The 23,763-nt window shown below is 38.2% G+C and overlaps 1 protein-coding gene across 2 annotated transcripts in view; it reads right to left on the reverse strand.

Annotated features, from left to right (window-relative positions):
* The window catches only part of LOC140147644 (uncharacterized), a 69,140-nt gene extending 45,377 nt beyond the window's left edge, over positions 1–23,763 (reverse strand). The window contains exons 1-3 of one of the 2 annotated variants that reach the window (XM_072169413.1): positions 23,165–23,763; positions 22,321–22,476; positions 18,066–18,219 (exon numbers count right to left, since the gene is read on the reverse strand). In XM_072169413.1, the coding sequence (XP_072025514.1) occupies positions 18,066–18,219; positions 22,321–22,476; positions 23,165–23,534 (680 nt within the window). In that variant the 5' untranslated portion in view covers positions 23,535–23,763. Of the gene's footprint in view, positions 1–18,065; positions 18,220–22,311; positions 22,477–23,164 lie in introns of both variants that reach the window. The other variant, XM_072169412.1, reaches the window with a different exon arrangement.

A 23,763-nucleotide genomic window follows, 5' to 3' on the forward strand; every position in this document is an offset into this window, starting at 1 on the left:
AAGGAAAAAATGAATTTTTCTCCTTATAAGGGGGCACTACACTAAATCCTTCCGCATTTGGTGTAACCTTGTATAGTCCCGGTAAAAATAGCGCCTGGGCGACATATATCAGCCTCTAGAGGGTACTGAATTTAAGTGAATCGTGCTTGTTTTTATGAAAAGAATAGAGTAGGACCTCAACATTAAAAATCTGTTCCAAAAATGTTTCAAATCGATTGTGAATAGTGACAGGCTGTCGGAACAATATCAAGGCCGGAACTGGTAAAGAGGCGAAATTATCGACTGAAATTAGTGAGGGCGCTGTTCAAGTGCCCGTAGCTCAAAAGTTCGACTGAAGGGACCCCCAAAAAATAAAATTTTATTAAATTTCAGACTTTATACTTTTAGAAAATCCATACGACATTTTCTCAACTTTAGGCAAAAGGGTAGAAAAACGAATTTACTTTCTTGTGTTTTCACGTGTATTTCAATGGGACGATTATTTAGTGGTGTGCCCCTTCGAAGGCGCTTTTTTCAACTGGGGCTATAATCGGCTTTTTTGATAAATTCAGGCAAAATTAAAGTCGGCTTTTGCTTGAATTATGTTAATTTCGATTTATATTGATAGTTTAGATGTTAATGTGTAATTTTAAATCGAATTAGATGCAAATCGTGCTTGTTATAATTCCGTCAGGGGGCTCCAAAGCTGAACAAAGTGTCGAGATATGTGAAAAAATAAGATTTCTATGATTTTAATTGATTTGGTTTGAAGGTTATAAATCTGCCCGGGTCCTTAAACCCTTTCAAACTTGTTTTTATGAAGGGGGGGGGGTTAATTACTGCACAATTTCTAGCTACTGGACCCTTACAATTAATTATTGACGTGACTTTCTTTTATTTAAAGAAAATTTGAGCATTTAGAGGTAAAACTAGATAGGCCTACATCACGTGTTTAGGGTAAAGGCCTAATGCAAGATAAACGTGCTTTTTTGGCTCAAATGTGACAAAAGCGGCATTTGCCATTTTTCGGAAAAACGCTCTCATTATGTAATTAAGATACATAGAAGAAAAATATTTTGACCATTTTTCTTTAAACTGTCTATTCTTTCAAAATATTTAAAAAATAAAGGAAAAAAATGAATTTTTCTCCTTATAAGGGGCACTACACTAAATCCTTCCGCATTTGGTGTAACCTTGTATAGTCCCGGTAAAAATAGCGCCTGGGCGACATATATCAGCCTCTAGAGGGTACTGAATTTAAGTGAATCGTGCTTGTTTTTATGAAAAGAATAGAGTAGGACCTCAACATTAAAAATCTGTTCCAAAAATGTTTCAAATCGATTGTGAATAGTGACAGGCTGTCGGAACAATATCAAGGCCGGAACTGGTAAAGAGGCGAAATTATCGACTGAAATTAGTGAGGGCGCTGTTCAAGTGCCCGTAGCTCAAAAGTTCGACTGAAGGGACCCCCAAAAAATAAAATTTTATTAAATTTCAGACTTTATACTTTTAGAAAATCTATACGACATTTTCTCAACTTTAGGCAAAAGGGTAGAAAAACGAATTTACTTTCTTGTGTTTTCACGTGTATTTCAATGGGACGATTATTTAGTGGTGTGCCCCCGAAGGCGCTTTTTTCAACTGGGGCTATAATCGGCTTTTTGATAAATTCAGGCAAAATTAAAGTCGGCTTTTGCTTGAATTATGTTAATTTCGATTTATATTGATAGTTTAGATGTTAATGTGTAATTTTAAATCGAATTAGATGCAAATCGTGCTTGTTATAATTCCGTCAGGGGCTTCAAAGCTGAACAAAGTGTCGAGATATGTGAAAAATAAGATTTCTATGATTTTAATTGATTTGGTTTGAAGGTTATAAATCTGCCTGGGTCCTTAAACCCTTCCAAACTTGTTTTTATGAAGGGGGGGTTAATTACTGCACAATTTCTAGCTACTGGACCCTTACAATTAATTATTGACGTGACTTTCTTTTATTTAAAGAAAATTTGAGCATTTAGAGGTAAAACTAGATAGGCCTACATCACGTGTTTAGGGTAAAGGCCTAATGCAAGATAAACGTGCTTTTTGGCTCAAATGTGACAAAAGCGGCATTTGCCAGTTTTCGGAAAAACGCTCTCATTATGTAATTAAGATACATAGAAGAAAAATATTTTGACCATTTTTCTTTAAACTGTCTATTCTTTCAAAATATTTAAAAAAATAAAGGAAAAAAATGAATTTTTCTCCTTTTTTGTGGCACTACACTAAATCCTTCCGCATTTGGTGTAACCTTGTATAGTCCCGGTAAAAATAGCGCCTGGGCGACATATATCAGCCTCTAGAGGGTACTGAATTTAAGTGAATCGTGCTTGTTTTTATGAAAAGAATAGAGTAGGACCTCAACATTAAAAATCTGTTCCAAAAATGTTTCAAATCGATTGTGAATTAGTGACAGGCTGTCGGAACAATATCAAGGCCGGAACTGGTAAAGAGGCGAAATTATCGACTGAAATTAGTGAGGGCGCTGTTCAAGTGCCCGTAGCTCAAAAGTTCGACTGAAGGGACCCCCAAAAAATAAAATTTTATTAAATTTCAGACTTTATACTTTTAGAAAATCCATACGACATTTTCTCAACTTTAGGCAAAAGGGTAGAAAAACGAATTTACTTTCTTGTGTTTTCACGTGTATTTCAATGGGACGATTATTTAGTGGTGTGCCCCTCAAAGTCTCCGCCTCATCCGATAATGAGGGCCGATTGTTCCATGAAATGCGACAGGCGAGACTGCTACGCAATTACCGCGTATTTTCATGGTCTATTGCGTAATCGCGAAAGCACGCAACGCTCTATCGCGTATACGCGAAGGCACGCAGCACTGGCGTGATTGTTAGACACAGCACGATCGAACAATCGGCCCTCATGAATATGCGAGAACTGGTAGCATACAAGGGAGCACACCACTAAATCAATGCGCCATTTGTGCAACCCTACTAAGTTCCGGTAAAATACAGAAAGTTTTTGAGGTATTATGGACTGCTGTTTGGACTAATAATCAGAAAGAGTAGCGAATTATAGCTTAAATAAAAGTGTAAAGCCTGTGCATGAATTTGAATCACTAAAAAAAAGTTGCATTTTTATAATTATCGAGAAAATAGGTCCGCGTATTAAAAAATGGGCAGAAACGGGTTTACAGTCATGAGAGCATGTCAAAAACAGTGAGGGCGCTGTTTGGCGGCTCCTACCGGGAAAACGAGGTGGAAGACTACCCATACATTGAAACATATGTTAAACTTTCATCGATTTGCAGTCGACTGGTTATCATTAAAATTCTCAGAAAGCGCCGAAAAGGCCTCAAAACGAATAAATAAAACTGGTGTTTTTACACGTATTTCAATGGGACGATTATTTAGTGGTGTGCGCCCTTCGAAGGGCCTAGGAGTAAAACAGTGCTTTTCAGAGATTCAGCCCAAATTGAAATGGCTGTTGATTAAATTGCAGTTTTTTCGATTTAAATAGATGGTTTACATGTTAGTGAATATATTTAATGCGTTTTAGATGCAAGTCGCTTTAAGATTAGTCCCTCAGAGGCCTTCAAAGTTCAAGAAATTGCCACAAATTACTCAAATTGTGTGAAAACGAGATTTCTTGGATTTTAAACAATTTGGGCTTAAGGTGACAAATCGGTGCGTGCCTTTTAAAGCTTCCAAATATTGGTTTTATATGGCGGGGGGGGTGATTGTTATAAATCATTAAGAGTAGACACCTTGCAATTGTGAAACGTGATTTACTCTCATTTAAAACCGAATTTCATCTGGTAGAAGGTCAAAAACTACCGAGAGAATTGGAATTTAATGCAAATATAGAAGAGTAAGCATGAATGGTCAAAATGTTGAAAATGTGCCCATTTTCGGAATCCACCATATAACTTTGAAAGGACATTTCTCTTGATGTGAATGTCACAGAGCACTTAAATTTCGAGTGTTTTACTCAAAACATTTTATATTTCAAGAAAAGATAAAAGAACTCAATTTTATGAACATCAGAAACCCCTTGAAGGGAGCACACCACTAAATCAATGCGCCATTTGTGCAACCCTACTAAGTTCCGGTAAAATACAGAAAGTTTTTGAGGTATTATGGACTGCTGTTTGGACTAATAATCAGAAAGAGTAGCGAATTATAGCTTAAATAAAAGTGTAAAGCCTGTGCATGAATTTGAATCACTAAAAAGTTGCATTTTATAATTATCGAGAAAATAGGTCCGCGTATTAAAAAATGGGCAGAAACGGGTTTACAGTCATGAGAGCATGTCAAAAACAGTGAGGGCGCTGTTTGGCGGCTCCTACCGGGAAAACGAGGTGGAAGACTACCCATACATTGAAACATATGTTAAACTTTCATCGATTTGCAGTCGACTGGTTATCATTAAAATTCTCAGAAAGCGCCGAAAAGGCCTCAAAACGAATAAATAAAACTGGTGTTTTTACACGTATTTCAATGGGACGATTATTTAGTGGTGTGCGCCCACAATACACGGGGACTTTGACTGGTGGTACGCGCTCTGTCTATCTTACTCCTCTGTGACATCAGTAAGCAAAAGGAGTTGTACGCGACGTGTGTGACGAACATGAACTTGAGGCCTAAATTTGCAAATAAAACAGGTTAGTAAACATTTAAATTTTCTTTAAAGGTCTACTTGACTTTTGGACACATTGCTGGATGATATTTCAACTTGGTTTTCCATTATGTATCATCAGGATATGTTAAAATAGTTAAGCTTACTGAGCAGTTAATACATGCCTGCTGCACATGACATGCATGCTGTACAATCATGAATGCACCATTCGACAGACACGAAACAGTGCCTTGAAGTTGACATGCTTAAGGACTTGTACTTTGTACAAGACCCAGTCATGCCAGTTTGGAATATTTGCTGCGGGCAATCAGGCCCGTAGTCTGGATTATTTGGGGGGGGTTATTGATTTGGAAACAGTGGACTTTTTTCAAAATTTGGAACTTTTTGGACTGGGCGGATTTGGACAATTTTGGACGGACCAAGAAGGCATAAAAACGGGGGTGCTGGCTACGGGCCTGGGGGAAATGCAAATGTTTATTGTATAATTAAGAAACTAGGTCCCTAGCCTAGCCCTAGACATATCGTGCAGCAATGACATGTTCATCATGTGCTAGGTCATTACAATCGCAAATTTTTAATTTGCGATTGTACTGTTTTTGGTCAGTTCTTCTTCTTTTTTTCTTTCTTCTGTCAAACCTATAACGAGCCATCGTAGTCATATGCTCTAGGCCAGTGTCCAACTCGGGGTCAAAAGTCATAGGTCATTTATGGCCAAAATGTGATTTTCATTAAAAATGCTTCATCTTCCACAAATTACATAATACAATGACGTCACTTGCATACCTGCATCGCCTTAGCCAGTGTCTAAAGGTTGTACAAAGAATTGGGGTCAAAGGTCATTAAGGGGGTAAAATCTCACAATTGCATTATCTCGACATCCGTAATGGGTATGGGGCTCAAACTCGGTGACAACAAATCTCATGACCAGTGGAACGTTTTACAGGGTCAGGTCAAAGGTCAAATTTTAGAAATGCATTTTCTGTACATCTGTAAGGGGTACGGGACTCAAACTCTGACAACAAACTTAATGACCAGGGGAATATATTGAACACTTTGCAGGGGTCAGGTCAAAGGTTATCTTGGGTCAAATCTTATAATTTCTTCTTCTGGACTCAAACTCAGTGACAGCAAATCTCATGACCAGGGGAACATTTTGCAGGGGTCAGTGAGTTCAAGTCATGCAGAGGTCAAATTTTAGAAATGCATTTTTTGGACATCTGTAAGGGGTACGAGGCTCAAACTCGGTGACAACAAAATTAATGACCAGGGGGGATATGTTGGAACACTTTGCAGGGGTCAGGTCAAAGGTTAACTGGGGTCAAACATTATGCCGTAATTTCATTTTTTGTAATGGATATGGGGGCTCAATTTCGGTGACAACAAACCTCGTGACCCGGGAAACATTAAGGTCAAAGGTCAGGTAAAATGGTCATTAAAGAGTTACATGCCTTGCGATTGTCTGCGCTCTGTGAGCGCAAATCATTATCTCTAGTGTATTTTTTAGACATTAAGTTACTGGTAGGGCAGACTAGATGTGTCTTTGATGATTTGACATGAATTTCAATGTCAAAATGACAATGATTTTTAAAAATAATATACTGAGTGATAGTGATACCAAGTTTGTGGAAGTCCACATCCCACTGACAAAATGATATTTTAATAAGCGCAGAATTATGAAGAATACAGGGCCCAGGAGCCTATAAATGTGGCTAGGCGTAAATAGTAGTACAAGTAATATTTAGTTAGTAATCTTAGGACTAGGCTAGTGGAATTTGTGGAATAAAGCTTTTTTCAAATAAATAGAGCTTAGAGCTCGGATAGCAACGTTTTCACGTATTTTGTGTGGGACCTGAGAGCACATCAGACATATCTAATTGCATTTTGATTTGAATACGAGGAATGTCCTTCTAGTACGGTATCAAATAATTTTGATTTTTTGAAATTCGAGATTAAAAATTAAATTCTATAAATCTAATGATATACTTAAAGTGTATGTAGCTGGGACGAAGATATAGATTGTTCCCCGACAACATTTAGGTCTTTTGGGGAAAAATCTATATATGAAAGGTCAAAATTGTCAATTGATAGTTGGCTTTTCATCCCAGCTACATACACTTCAAGTAGATATCATTCGATTTATTAAGTTTACTTTGAGAAAATTCTGTTAAATGTCAAAAATTGCCATTTTTAATAATTTGCCCCAAAATCTTTATTGCATCGCGAATTTCAAAAAATGTGCAAAGATGGGTGACCGACCCCTTAACATAACTTTAGGCTAGCTTGACATAAAATATCTATGCAATGAATAATAACTACTACATGAGTACTGGCCTACATATACGTATCTTCTGCTTTAATCATGTTAACGTTCGCTTGTGCTTCCTTGGTAGGCCTAGTTGCAACCGCTTAGTAAACATAACGGGTAGGCCTATATCTTATCTTTTCTGAGAGACTTAAGGTTAAGGACCCATATATTAATAATCTACTTATCTTCGTTTTTAATAGGCTAAATGAATTATGAACTTTATTCAGTATTAGAAAGAAAGTGAGGCTATTTTTAATTTATCATTAAACTTATCACTGCTCTATGTCAAAAATATCATGTTCTCTGAGTATGCCTACTTTAAACATGTGCAGGCATGAGCCAATTAGTGTTGAACACTTTTTAGGCAGATTTTTTAGGCAGAAGATTTCACATCCCCAAATAATGTCTCTAGTCTAAAGCATGTGTCTAAAGGAGCAAAAATAAGTTATAATTTCCCTCTTTTTGGTCCCAAGAATGGCCCTAAGAATTGTTCAGCAGAATGACCCTAAACAGTCAGGAGTAACAGGTCTACCTTCAGTAGGCCTATGCCTATTTTACATTAAGCATATATTAATCGTACTGCAAGTCTATGTCAAATATAATGTTTTTGTATGTGTATTTTTTAAATCCCTAAATTGTTATTTTTGTCGTTACAGCTGACGTGTTGTTGTGCCACGTGACAATGGAATCAAAACAAGATTGGCCATGCAATAGACAGTCTAGTCCATGACAATGTACAATGTATAAAGCATCAAGAAAATGACTTAACTTAGAAAGTTTAGATGCAGCCAAAGATTTCGGATGAACTAACAACTTGAGAGAGCCATAATTTTAATACAAGAGCATGGTCAAATCAAAGATGGAGTAAACTGGCACGGCATGGCATGGACCAACTCCTACACTGAATAAAGTCCATCGTTGAGCAGTTGCTGCCACATACTACTCATCCGTTCAAGATCTAACTTAAGTTGTTAGTCATCATTCATTCCATATAGCCCGCAGATGGAATGAACTCACGCCTCACATTCCAGGAACTGTGAAATGGACCAGCTTCAAAAGTGTTTTGGTCAAAATGTGATTTTTGGTCAAAAAATGTGCAAACCCATCAGCTTAATGATAACAGCTGTTCTTGCCTTGATATGTGTCTTGACATAGAAAGAACTATAAGCAAGCAAATACAGATTCTGGTCTAGATTTTCTTAATATTGGTATTGATGACATCATCAATGCGATATAAGCATACTGATAGGGTTGACGTTTTCAATGCTTATCTCCTTAAAACTGAGCACGACAAGGATCCTTTGAATACGTTGAAGGGTGGATTGCAAACGCAGAACAGCTATTGATCACACTATCTGTATATGATCTGATCATCAGTCTAAGAAAGCTCTGTGAAGTTATTCGATGAGAAAAATAGAAGTATTCAGTTGTATAATCTTCCAGTTTAGTTATACGTGTAAAAGTCAGGACTTAGAAACCATAATTATGTTAAAGATATCTTACATGGTATCAGAAGTTTTAAGTAAGTTGTAACGTGAAAAGAAGAAAAACTTGAGATTTTTACTCAAGATTTTTACGCAAGCCAGGGGAAACCCTATATTAACATTAAGTAAAATGGGCACATTGCATCCAGTACATTCTTAAAAGGTTCCAAAAGGGTCAAGTTCTAAAGTGTCCTCCTAGTACATTATATAGGCCTATGGATAACCCTCGCACTTTAACACAAACAGCTTTCTGAAAATTCACGAGTTCTTTTGAGAACCATCACAAATCTAATGTGTTTAGGCTCTAAATGTCCAGCTCTAACACTTTTTAAACAAATACACACGTTTTAAAGGAAGGCTCCGCCTATCACAACATTATTCCCTATTATATGTAAGAAAAATAATTATCATGCACGAATCACGTGGTTTTATCTAAAGCAAACTCATGGCGACCATGTGATTCGTGCGTGATTATTATTTTTCTAACATAAATTTATAAGGCATGATGTTATGATTGCCGGAGACTCCTTAAAGTGCTTAGGAATAAAAGAAAATATTGTTTTCCACATTTTCACGAAACGATAGGTATTTTTGGCAACTCCAACTCCTATCACAAATCACAAATAAAAAGCTTACATATCTAATTTCTAAAAGTTTAAAATGACTTTCAGCACAAAGCAACCTTGAATTTTCGATGTGTGACACACATCTTCATGGTAGGAAGTCCTGTGATGTTGTTACTTGTTACATATCTAAACATGTCACTTAGCTAAACGTTAGCAGTGTTGAAGACGGGGTATAAGTGTTCAGGATGCGTTTAGATACAAATTGTATCAAAGTATGATACATGTAACCATGGTAACGTAACTTGAAAATCAAAAGGACGGAGCTGATTTTATTTTGGATTTGCGATGTGTAGGAGAATATGTTTCAAAATATGAAACAATAACTTACCCTGAATTCAAACTCTATTAAGGGATGGAGTATGAACGTTTGGACAGTATTTATTGTGGGACATTAGAGCACATCAGACATATCGAATTGCATTCTGAATACGAAGAATGTCCTTCTGATATTAAATAATTTTGATTTGTTGAAATTCGCAATGTAATACACATTTTATAGCAAATCATTAAAAATTGATATTTTTGATATTTAACAGTACTCGAAGTAAACTTCATAAATCTGATGATTTATACTTGAGGTGTATGTAGGTGGGATAAAAACCGACGATCAATTGAAAATTTTGACCTTTCGTATTGAAGATATAGATTTTTTTCCCCCAAACACCAACAAAATTGGGTCTTTTGGGGAAAATTGTCAATGTTTCAAGTGTTTTTGGTGTTTTCCAGCTAAGGCGGCAGCCACTATGAAAGTGGCTATACCATCTTGAAAAAATAATGGATTACCTCATATCCAAAATTGTTCTGCAGCTAGAGCACTATAATATTCCTGGTTGATTTTATACCAATAATAGGTGAAGAAGTGTCCTGTATGTATATGTTGTCAACTCTATAATAACATGTTAAAATATCGTGCATCTATTTTTCAAAAGTGTTTTTAGAACGTTATTAAAACGTTTTTATACCCTTTATGTAAACCAACAATAAAACGTTATCTGTAAAATGTTTTGTGTTTGCTGGGCAACTCAACTTGCAGGCTCTGCGACGACGTTGAAAAATTGATATGATGATGATATCAAAAATAAATTTCAAAGTTCAAGGTAACTCGACTTATGGCCTAAAATGCGACGCTTACTTTGCACGTAAAATATATGGAAAGCTATTTAGGATTTGAAGGTTAAAAATAGGTAAAATCATCAAATTGAGGCTTTTGCGTTATTTTTGGTCATAAAATTTATATTTATATGTGATTTTTGGTCAAAAATATGGGTTTTTTTCAAAACATGTGATTTTTGGTCAGGGTCAAAAATGTGTTTTATGGTCAAAAATGTGATTCATGGTCAAAATGTGATTTTTGGTCAAAAATGTACTCTTGGTCAAAAATGTGATTTTTGGTCTAAAATGTGATTTTTAGTCAAAAATGTGATTTTGGGTCAAAAATATGATTTTTGGTCAAAAATGTGATGTTTTGTTAAAAATGTGATTTTTGGTCCAAAATGTGATTTTTAGTCAAAAATGTGATTTTTGGTCAAAATAGGATTTTTGGTCAAAAATGTGATTTTTGTTAGAAATCGTGATTTTTGGTCAAAAATATGATTTTTTGGTCAAAAATGTGATTTTTGGTCAAAAATGTGATTTTTGGTCAAAAACATGACCGCCGCGCACGGGCCCACCAACTCCACGCCCGTTTGCCTCCCGCGTTGCGGTGCCGACTGCACCGGCCCTCCGACGCATGCTCCACTGCACATGGCCAACCGACAACACACCCGGTACACTCCCGCGTATGGATGCCGACTGCACCGCCCTCTGCACCGACCACTGCGCGCGGCTCACCACGACTCCACACCCGGTTGCATCCCGCGTATGGGTGCCGACTGCACCGGCCCTCTGCCCCGACAACGACGGCGATACCAGTTACCCAGGGGCGATACCAGGCCTAGCCTATAATCATGAATTCATGATAATATTTCCCAGACGGACCACAGCGGTGAGGTTCTACACGTGGGTACGTATAAATTTATTACTATATAATAGTTATATTTAAATAAATATCAGGTTAAAATCGGATTGAAATTAGGTTGAAATTTCGACGTTAATACAACGTGAAATTCAGGTTGAAATTAGGTTGAAATTTCGACGTTGAATCAACGTTGAAATCGGGTTGAAATCAGGTTAGAGTCGATTTGCAAATACAACGTGATTTCAACGTCGAAACGTCAACCTGATTTCAACGTGATTTCAACGTCGGGTGTGCCCACTGGGTCGTCATGCCGTTATGCGGAATAAGAACTATTTGTTAATTCGTTACTATTAAAATGTATGAAAATTTAGCTTTCAGTGAAAAGCTCAATTTTTTTCTCAGCGACCTTTTTAAATTTTTGAGATGAAATTCAGTAGGGTGTCCAACTAAGAAGTTCGTGAAGTCATTGCAACATCTGCGGCAAAAACCTGCCCGCTTCTAGCTGGTCTTTTGCGAATCCTGCTGCAGCGATTAAAGGGACCATTGAAAGAAAAACATATTTGGTATCAAAATAAAGCTAATAACATATAGAATCCATTTCTAAAATGATAAATGCAATTTACCTTTATTTTACCCCCCAAATCAGCAAATAAAGACAAAGCGCCCAATGTCGCGTCTTTCCGCCCAATCCATAAGTGCAGAGACACGTGGCAACCCCTGTGACGTCAAAGTGGTTATCCTTTCCGCTGCATGGCAACACTGCATAGTCCAGACTTGGTCCTAAACCAACGCATGGACGTGTTTACAGCAATGAACTTTTATGTGCCTTTTAAGCTCTTTTAAGCCTAACAAGTATTATTAAAAAGGATATTATAATATAAATTACAAAGGTACAATGACTTCTATGATAGGCCTATATATAAATTCTAGCTAGGCCTACAAAACTGGCCAAAAACGGGGAAACATAAGTAAGTTAGGCCTAGGCCTTCATATTGATAAAGTCAAAGCTGTCAGTATAGCTGCTCGGAGTTTGCAAGAGAGTATCATTTGTTTTGATTGAGGCATTCTGATATAGCAACTCTTTATTTATATTTCCTCTGAAATATCTGGTGAGGATAGGAAAGAGAAGACAATGATGTTTCGGGTTAATGCGACTCCGTTTCTTTAGGCCTAATTAGCCTACCTCCCGGGCGTGCGGCCTAGGTTAGGCCGTATAAAATTAATATTTTGGTTCTCGTCCAGAGGCTTTTCATGAATTGATGAGGGAGGTGGGTTTTATTTTCAGTGTAAAATCAGCATTGTCTGCAGTTTTCGGTCTTTTCCAACAGTGCTTGAGGAAACGATGACGCACTTTTTTTTTCAAATGTGAGAGTCTGAGGGATAAACCGCCTAGAGTAGGCCCTACCACAAAAAGACTTGGAAGTGGTCCTTGTTCTCTAATAAACTTATCTTATTTATAGGCCTAGTCCTATGTATGAAAAATTCATAAATCATTCCAAAGTCTAAAATAATTGAAAAATCTAAAAAAAGAAATCTGACAAATCCCAGACATAGAGGAGGGAGGGGCCGAGAACCAAAACATTAATTGTATACGGCGAGTTGGCGCGGTTGTTTCCTCGCCTTGCATCACTACTGAGGTCCCGGGTTCAACTTCAAGCCCCTGGCGCGCGGCCCAAAGACTCATGTGAACTTGGTTTATCTCGATCCCACAGGTTTTCTTCGGGATCTCCAGTTTCCTCCTGCTTCTCAAAAATCGGTGATTAGTTGTTTGGTTATCAAAAACTTCCTTCACCCAATGAAATTTGGGGAGCTGAAAAGATATATTGGTGGATGTTACAATCCAAGTGCGGCTAGATTTGCGCCAGGTTCGGCAGCATCCAGCCTAGATGATGCGATCTGATTGTGATAAGTACCATGGCAGCGAAATCAGCGCTTTGAACCCTACGAGATCTGGGAAAAGGCGTTATTATATAAAAGCCGAAATTTATTTTATTTATTTTAAAAGCCTATGAAAATGATAAACAAATTTGAAGATAAAGAACCACGAGAGGAACATATATAGCCTAAAGGCCACTCCAAACAATCATATGAACAATATTTACTGTCAGCCTTTTATATAGTTTACGTTATGGAAATGCTTTATATAGGCCTAATCCAATCTCAACTTCCACTGATACTTGAAAGTGCAAAGTGTCCGAGCGTTTTATCAAAGGTAGGCCTACAGTTACAAAGTTTATGTTGATTGGGTAAATCTTGTAAAATACAGCGCGCCTGGCTGGATCCCGGGGGGCACTTCAATATGAAATGGATATAGGTGTAAGGCTGGCACTTTCGCACTAAGGGGCATTCGGTGAGAGCAAAATGTAAAAAATATGGGGTCATTGGGTGAGAGCATGATTTTTGGCATTCGGTGAGAGCAAAATGTGAAAAATATGGGGTCATTGGGTGAGAACATGACCTTTTTTTAAATGGAATCTTTGGGTGAGAGCCGAAAAGCGCCACAGAAACCTCGAAAATTGAGTATATAGTTCTAAATGGCTTCAAATTTCCTTGTTTTTTCAAAATAAGTAACAAAATCCATGATAAATGAAAGTTGCTGTTCAAATTGGACTTGTAAGGGTCTTTGGGTGACAGATCAAATGGAAAATAGGGGGTCTTCGGGTGACAGAGCATGGACAGAGCATGTGTTCGTAAAAAATATGGGGTCTTTGGGTGACAGCGATGCTGAAAAAGGGGTCTTAACAGCCCTACATACGCGTCACCTCCAAAGTTGAGTGCCCCGAAGAACGGGGGCTGGATATTTCGTTTTTAGAAATGACTGACATCAATTTCGCATAGCCTAGGCCTACCCCGGTCCTAACCATCCATGAATTAAAATAAGTGTAGGCCTATAATATTTCCCATTTGATGTTTGTAGCATATAGGCTTTTTGAAGGCCTATGTATGCTTATAGGCGCTCCTCGTAATTTATTTCAAGAACAGCTTGCATGTCATATTCTTCTGAACCAACTTCTTCATCTGCCGTTCAGCTAGTGAGCTACTGCCCCAGTGCCAACGGCTCAAATAATATTGGCAAGTCTCCCGTATAACACATGGTAGGCATATAGGGGAATAAATTTGCAAAATAAAAGGACCTAGGCCTACTTTGCATTGTTTGGGGTATGAAAATAAGCACTTTTGAAAGTTAACTTATGGAAGAAAAAGCTTTTTATACCAATTGTCAGGTTTTGGAAAAAAATAATCATCTCTTGAATATTTTTAAAGTAGGTCCTACGGAAAAATACATAGGCCTATTATAATAATACCCATATGGGAGGTGCTCGCGCCGGCACGTCATCTGCAATTTATGTGTTGCGACAAATCTTGGCGATATTCCCTCAACATCGTCACTATATCATAGGCCTATTAGGCCTACTCATAATTAGTTTTATATATGCCATGTAGGGCCTACATAAAGTCATCGGAATCATATCTTGGTCATGTTGACCGGGGGTTGAATATATGAATAAGTAAAATAGGAAGCTGCATGCTTGATGATGATAAAAAAAACCAATTGATCGTCCCCGCCCGCTTCCTTTCGCATGCATGGCATTGCAATTGAAGGAGTCTAAAATGTTTAATGCTATTTTCTTTATTATAAGGGAAAACTTCTTTTTTTTTTAATGTTTCAAAAGCTAATAATATTTTAAATAGTTTAGATTTGCTTCTGTCCAATAAGCATTTCAATTTAGAGGCTTTGTTTTAATCATCCTCTCAGAGAACCATCAAATAACAAGAGCCTCGATCCTATCATCCTCCTCTACAAATTACACAACTAGTAATAATGTCCGGGAATAATACATAGGCCTAAATGATCCATTTGCATTGTAAAAATAACTAATAAATGATAAATAAAAGGCCCTCCACTTCCTCTTTTTGATAACATGTGGACAATCAACTAGAATTTTGTTTTTACTTGACCTTTAAATAATTATAAGTGGTTGTATTACCATGATTATTGCATCTGATATTTAGATCGCGATCGCTGTTGTCAAATTATCCCGGCAAAAATGTCAACGCAACACAAAACGCGTAACCACAATGACGTCATCAGGAAAGCGCCCAATTTTCTACTTTTGATAAATGACGCGCGATGTAGCGTCGGAAGGGGGTAAATCGAGTACGTTGTTTTCATTGTATTTTTATTTCTATAATAGTTAGTTCTTCAATTGTTTTAGATATTGAGTCTATATTTTATGGGCTTTATTTTGATACCAAATCATATTTTCTTTCAATGGTCCCTTTAAGATTCAGCTATAGATTATCTTCCACTGCTCTATCGTGGTTCATATCTAGGGTACCTGCAGGTAATATGGGACCATTAAGGACGTTTAGCTTATTTGCATAAAAACTAAAGAAGATATGCCCACAAGAGATTGTTATGATGAACAACCTGTCCTTTAAGATTAATAAAACAGGCAATGTTACCTTGTTTTTATCTTTGTTTGGACGCTATGACGTCAAAATGACGTCATCGTCAAGTGTCCCATATTACCTGCATGTGCAGGTAATATGGGACACTATGTTATCTCTATGGTGAAAATCAAAAAGTTCAGAAAATCACTCTTTTGTTCTAAAAACATTTTTGTTACATGATTTTGAATGTTAAATGCAAATTTCTACAAGAAAATTCAATTTTCTAAATAGTTTTGCTTTTCGCATTGACAATGCACACAATTTCCTACGTGTCCCATATTACCTGCACCCATTCAGTTGAAAATCAGAGAAAATAATCATTTATAAAAGGAAAGTGCCACTTGTCAGTGGAATTTTACCTGCTGATAAGCTTAACCCATCACCTAAAGATCATAAAAATGACAACTGCCCCTCAGTACCAGAGTTTTTGGATACACAATCATAAAATGTGACGTCATTGATTTTATATCAGGCCAAAAAAACGACATAATTTTTTGGGCAATTTCACTCCTTTTGGCATTGATTTCCAAGAGTTTGATACACAGACTCCAAAACTGCATTTCTAGAAGCACAATTGATGTCTCTAAACACTTAACAAATCAACTTAAAGTGTTTACCTTCTCTAAGCTACTTTTTGTTAAAATGAAAACAGGTGTCCCATATTACCTGCTGTCCCATATTACCTGCACCTACCCTATATAAATAAAAGGAAGTCGCTAAATCTTGTCCAGAAGCAGTCTCCGAGATGCTTTCACTTTCAGCTCCGATTTATTCGTACATTGATCGGGTACATATTGCCATTAAACCATCTGACGTTCATTTTTGCAAAACTATTCAGTCACTATGGAAATAACAAAAAAAATGTTCGGTTGCTAGGCCGTTGAGGTCAATAACCTTATGGGTCAGGTCATGACAGCAAACGCGTCAAAATGCAAGCGGTGTCCAACACGCGCGGTAAGTGGCGAGTCGCGCACCTGCGCGTACACGGCACATGGTTTCACGCGCATTGCGGCGCATGGTATGGACGCATTTAATGTTGGCTTACCGCGCGTAGGCCTACGTATGTTTGTCTGGGTGTCGGGGTGTGTACGTGACTGACTGCTTCTCTGAGACAGTGGCGGATCCAGGAATTTGGAAGGGGGGGCACACTCTGAAGTTTTTTGCCGCCACCTTTTTGAATGGCCACGAAGCACCATTGTGTCGTACGCCGTGCAGCCGGCTGTGTCCTCTCAGAATTAGAAACTGGGTCAAAGCAAAGGCCTTGAAGCCATTTCAGGGGGATCATTGGGTGTAAGCTGATGAAAAGGGGGGGGTTATTGGGTGACATATTTGCAAAAAAGTCCACTTTTCAGATGGAATGTTAAAATATAGCCAACAGAGTCGTTCAACTGTTCAGTATAGCCCCAAAAGATTAAATGATAGGGGGGTGGGTGAGCCCACTTTTAGTGGAACTTGAAAGTCCACATTTTGGAAATTCTGCGAACCCCGCAAATAAATCCTGGCTATAATGTAGGCCTAGCTTTTAACACGGGCTCGCTAAAATATTTTGCTGCAACTTTTAAACATGATGCTTACATGTTTTATACCATTATAACCCGAAACGTTTTCTAGCAACCTCTTTAACATTAATGTTTTATGTTTGTTGGGATAAAGTTAAACTCAACCATTCTGTCACGAGCTGTTTCAAAAGAAATCTGAGGGATTGAGTGAGTAACAACATTATCACAGGTCTGGATATTCACTTAAAGTTATTCAGCTTCTTTAATATGACAGGAGCTAACATATGATTATCAAGCTAACAATATAACATGGTCATTACTATGAATAATCTACACCAAGACACCATGATTATCATCATCACCGTTTACCATGTTTACTAACCACTCCCGTTTACTAACCGCTCCCGTTTACTCAACTAGCGGGGACCCGCGCGAAGCGCGGGTCTCCCGCTAGTACTTCATATTTGAGTGGACGCATCCAGGCCATTTTCATTGATAAAACGCTGTCTGACGGTCATCGCTTACGTTTTGGAGTTCCGCAGGACTCTGTAGCAGGCCCTATTCTGTTTACTATCCATAGTGCTCCACTGCAAGATATCATCACTGCTCATGGCATGAAAAGTATTATGTATGCAGATGACATCCAATTATGCATCACTTTCAACCCTTCGGAAAAGAAAATGGTCCTAAAGCAGCTTTATTTATATATATACAAGACACATAAATGAATAATCGTGGTCTACAACAACCAAACTGAAGTTTAACAACAGCACTGCGTCTGTAAACGGCTCGTTTCAGAGCCGTTGTCGTTTACGAAGACAAGGGGAAACATTCGCACACCTAAAGAATAATCCATTGATATTATGCATAATATTCTGCAGATCTCCTTTTACAAATTAAGCGTACTGCTAACCGTCCAGCGCGTATTATTTTCTAATGTCCTATGCATACGCTTGACGTCGCTCGCGTATACGCAATGGCTAGCGCATAAAAGGAACCTTGCAACAGATTATAGACAAGAGCAGTCTATGATCAAAATCCCAACGGTTTTGTCCTGAAGAACAACGTTGTACAATTGATACAACGTTATATTATGACATTATGTGTTACTAGATCTAAAGCTTACCCAAATGAACCAATGAGGGCATCGTCCTTGTATGCATGTCCGATAACATCTTCCCAAACCTTTCCGCTATTCTCACCGAATGCAGTAGACGTGTATGACACTCGAGTTACACTGGGATTGCTCTCGAACCAGTCGAACCAACACTGTGTCATATCTAAACAAAATTAATGATACCAGAAACTTAGAATTTATCATACATAATAAGATAATGCATATTTATGGGAATACTCATATTATTATAGAAAATCCACTCATATTCTGATAATCAAATAACAGTATACAACTATTTTACAATTCTCAATCTCATTTATTATTGATTGAACTTCATTATGCATGAAATGTTGAGCCTCTGGGGGGAGTAAAATTTCCAAATGGCGTGCCCAAACTTGCTTGCCTACTCCCCTCCACTCTCGGCCTTTCAAAACATATCGAAAGGTTTGGTCCTTTACCCTCCCGATTTTCTCTTTCATTTTTGGCAGGGGGGTACTTTTCTCTTTCATTTTTGTCAATGGAATTGTGACACCAACATACCCCCACCGGTTGGCTATCAGACTTGTAGTGGCTCGACTCGAAATGACTCGACTCGACTCGACTCGAGTTTTGGTGACTCGATGACTCGACTCGAGGCAAGGTGACTCGACGACTCGACTCGACTCGAGGGTTGATGAATCGATGACTCGACTCGACTCGAAATTTAATGACTTCGACTTCGATGACTCGAGGTCTGTGACTCGAGTCACTGTGGCTGAATCGACTTTTTAAAAATGACTCGAAAAAATAAATTATACCTTAATATTTCTAATAATACCTGCACGTTTTCTTCCACACATCTCGGTGTATTGTGATTCTTATATTTTACAAAGTGGGCTTACTATCTCTCAGCATCTTTATAATAACTTAAAATATAAATTATATGTATGTGTGTACAATGTACATGTATGATTGCCTGTCGATCTGGCTAAAGCATCCACCTTTTTTTTTACATGCTTCAAACTTGGCATGGTGGAAAAGTCCATTGTCCATCATTGCTGAGCCTGGTTACACAAAATGTACATGAATGCTACACACATGTCATTGTAACAGCCTGTGCACACACCCCTACATGTATGCTACATGTGTCATTCACACAATGACTGATCAATACAGAAAAAAAAACCCAGCAAACTGGGAAAACATTTCGAGATACTCTCTTTTTTGTGGTGAATTTCAAGTTATCATGTTAAAATATCATTATTATAGCTTTTATTAATCATTTTGATTATTCCCCATCCAAATACACTCGTACTCCTCTACATGCTGCACACATGAAGAACTACATTGCAATGTGACTGACTGATGTGAGCATTTCCACCAGCCACATCATGACATGTACTTCTTGTGCCCAGGTGTGGGCTTGTGCATCTGAGTCAAATGAATAGAGAGGTTCTTACCATAATGAAATTTGGGATGTTTATGAATTTTAAAATATCAATAAAACATGGATATAATTATCAGATGTGCATAATAAGACTCGAAAGCTACATCATTGCTAAATATAATGTTGAAATTAGCAGACTTGTACCCGAGTCCAGCTTGTCCGAGTCCGAGCCGAGCCGAGTCCATTTGTATCAGAGTCCGAGCCAAGTCCTTTTGTGTCCGAGTCCGGACTCGAGTCCAAGTCCAGGGGTGCCGAGTCCGAGCCAAGTCCGAGTCCAACAAAAATAAGACCCGAGTCCGGACTCGGGGTGAGAGGCCATGCCCGGTGGGGGTGGGGGGGGGGTTCATTCAACTTTAATCTGACAGGTATCTACCTATTGGCATTGCTTAGTTTGGGTATGACAAAATGAAAAAGGGGTAATTGGGTATAAAATTTTGAAAGAAGTGGTCATTTGGTACAACATTTTGAAAAAATGGGTCATTTGCAAAAATGGAGCAAAATTTTATATTTCATTTATTTGAAAAATTTACAATACAAATTTGCTGAAAAAGGTCAATTTTAAAGTTTCCGCATAATTTTATGGCATTTTGATGATAAAATTGTAGAAATGTGATGAGAAGGTCACTCACTGCATCACACCACACACCACTCTACCAAACCCCACCCAACACTGTTGACTCAACCAACCAACCGTATACACTTTCTTCAAAAGCCATGTCCATCAGGTTACTCCTGAAGGTAAAAACTACATGTATCAGACCACCTAGTACCTGTATCAGACAGCAGGCATGTGTGGGTATTTTGTGTGTGTGTGTAGCACACTACATGTAAACTCACAGTTACTTAATTGCGTCTAGGGACAAGGCTGTAGGTATGCCAGGTGAATTCAAATTTGCCATCAAACTGCATCATTTTATATATCAAATTAAAGCCCTTGAGTAAAGAAAGTCAAAACTGAAAACCGTTTTGTCATAGCCCTTTCTGTAGCAAAGTCAAAGATTGACTTTCATCTAAAAGATTCAGCTAACAAAACAGCATTTCGGTCATAGACATACCACCTAGACCTATGACTGCCCATCCCTTACCACAGCGGGAGGTGAAGCCCCATATCCAAGGTGATATTGACGGATTGACAGGGTTACTAGGCGCGGAGATAATCGCGTACATTCTGACGCTCTCGGTTGCGTGGTTACTGCCCGTTATCTCCCCGCGCGCGTCAAATGCAACATGTTCTGTATTATCATTATCTGCTTGCTTGCGTCCAGGTGTGCGTTCTTGTTCAAGTCGTTGCTAAGCAGTGTCGGCTTCACTACGCGAGTCAAAGTCACTGGTCTAGGTACTAGTTTGTCTGGGATTTCGGTGGTGTTTCTAGATCTTAGTCTCATGCATGATGATAGCAGCTTTTCTATGTGGAACTGCTATCAAAATGTGGGTCAAAATCCTCCTAAAATTCCATGTCAGTGTCTCATCGCCATAAAAAATCATATATTTGGGTCAAGTGAAGTATAGACAACATACTAGTATTTATGTAGGTTAATTTCCTTGACCTACCTGTTCTTTTAAATTTCTATGTAAATATGTATTGTGTTCTAGGCAAATTTGACTGACTAGCAGATAGGTTTGCATGGCATACCTATACGCTGTGTGCAGTATTACATGTAAACTATTATCCTACTGAGTGGGAGCTGAGATGTATGGTCCAGTGTGCATGTTTCTCTTTCAAGAGCTTAATGGATTGGAAAGTTCCATGAAAGAAGTCTACATTGTAGAAATTTTTATCAATTATTTCATTTTAAATGATAACAAAAATATGATTCTGCTAAGTGACAGATAAATCTAAATAATTTGGTGGATATGTAGGAATAATAACAGGTCACAGATTTGACAGCCCCAATTCATTTGGAAAATGACCAAATAAGTAAAGTCAACAAATTTGAGATCTATTTTTACATTTTTAGATAATCATTTCACATTTTACATAGATTTGGACTGGACTCGGACATAGTTTTTTCACTTGCAATATGCCACCTTTAGGCTAGATTCACTATGACCACCAATATTTGATCTCTTTTTGTACTTGATTAATTTTATTTGTTTATACCCATACCCATAATAGGACCCATACAAGTATTTGAGTCCCAATTTCCATACCACTACTGGACCAGTACCCGTACTTGAGTCCCAATTTCCGTACCCATACTCGTACCCGTACCCATGGCTCCGTACCCGTACTCGCACCCTATTTTGGAATGGACCCGTACTGAATACTCAATGCTAGGGATCCGTACCCGTACCCTTCCCCCTGACCTGAAATCCATACCGGGACACGCACCCGCACCCATACTCATGGCGGGTCCTAATGGCAATACTACAAGTCTGACTGATTACTGATTTCCACAATGCACTGGATGGAGCACATAGATTCATAAATTAATATTATGTACTCTCACTGGGATTTTAATTTCAAAAAAGTACAAATTCATGCAAATTGGGCTGGTATCATGAGCATATAAAACGTGAAGTGACTCGAAATGACTCGACAAAATATATCCGACTCGACTTCGACTCGACTCGACAGAATGGTCTGACTCGACTCGACTCGACTCGACTGACAACTTCAAATGACTTCGACTCGACTCGGACTCGAAGGCTTCATGACTCGACTCGACTCGAGACTCGAGACTCGAGGGCTTGATGACTCGACTCGACTCGGACTCGACTTTCAGTGACTCGACTACAAGTCTGTTGGCTATGCTACTGTTATTACAATGTGTGTATTACAAACTTGTATTTCTTGTAACTGAGGGGACAGGTGATTCAAAAGTTTACCTGCTTTACCAAATACTGGTGCTTGTCCATTCAGCACTGCTACACAGTCGTCAGCGTAAAACTCTTCAACGATGGTAGAAAAGTCACGGCTTTCAACCAATTCTGACATTTTCGCATGAATTGCATTGATCTCGTCTTCAAGGGAAGGGTTGCCATTGTGCGGTGCTGAAAATGAAAAGAAAATGTAACGCTTTATTCTAATTATCCAAGATGATTCCAGTTTGCCAATTTATATTTAAATTAACAAAATATATAGGCCTACAAAAATAGGGAAAACTTGTCCACGAGAGGCTTTGTGGATCGTGGGTTTAACAAATTTTCGGCTTTTTCAAACTAAAATTTTACACATAATAGTGCCAAAATGGTCCATAAAATTGCTTTAATTTAGGTTTTCTTTTTGCAAAAATTTCCAACTTCCCCTAAGAACCCCCCCCGGCGTAGTGAATAAACAAGTGGCCATTTTTGTTTCTGCTTTCGACATTTGCCAGTGTATGTTTAACACAATTTATAGGTCTACGTTGACGCCTGTATGTGGGTTTCTGACCAAATTAACCTCATATTTGGCCATTTTAGCCTAAAAAGTGCCAATTTTTGCGCGCTTCGTGCGATTTTATTCAACTTTTGCCAAATTTTTCCCCAGTTAAGCTTCAATATGCTAACATTTTGCGCGCGCTTCGAGCGCATTTCTACCATAAACTGATTCTGTCGCCAAAAGATGCTGCATTTCTCCCAACCCCATCCCTCATGTCAAAAAGAAATCTGCGCCACTGCTTAAATTTGGTAAGGATAATCTCTGTAATCATGGTTATTGAAAGGTTAAAATATAGTGTGTTACAAAAATACAAACATTTACCTGTTAATTTTGAACACGAAATGTTGTCATCATCCTTCTGCTTAAGTTTCTTGCAATGCTTAGTGCATCCCATATGGGTTAGTGTATCCGAAACCTTAACGCATTCATTACAGAGAGCGATACAGTCCTCCGTCTCGGAATTCGCAGAGTTGCAAGACATGATAAAAATACCAACAGCCATGACGACCAGGTTTTTCGTCATCTTGACTGGATTTTTTATCTGGATATGGTTTGATGAATGTGAATTTTGTGGATTTATGTACTCGCTTAAAATAACGCCATTGTAAGTAAAGTCAACTGGTCTCTCAAATACAAAATAGGCTTTATAATGTGATGCGATCAAGTAAAATGAGTCGTTAGTCGAATTCATTCAATAACGGTACATTGCGAGAGCAGTTTGCCGTCGTGCACACAGTTCAATGCTGCTGTCTCGATCGCCATCTGATAGCATAGTGAGCGCGCTTTTTTAGCGCAAGTGATAATATCTCCAATGCGGACGTGATTGCACTCACCCATTCGTAAACTCGCCAACTTTTTACAACTTGTGCTTGGTTATTTTGATTAATTTTGAGATCGAAGTTTAAAAGAGCCACCTTCAA

Source organism: Amphiura filiformis, chromosome 3, assembly GCF_039555335.1.
Source record: "Amphiura filiformis chromosome 3, Afil_fr2py, whole genome shotgun sequence".
NCBI classification, from domain to species: Eukaryota; Metazoa; Echinodermata; class Ophiuroidea; order Amphilepidida; family Amphiuridae; genus Amphiura; species Amphiura filiformis.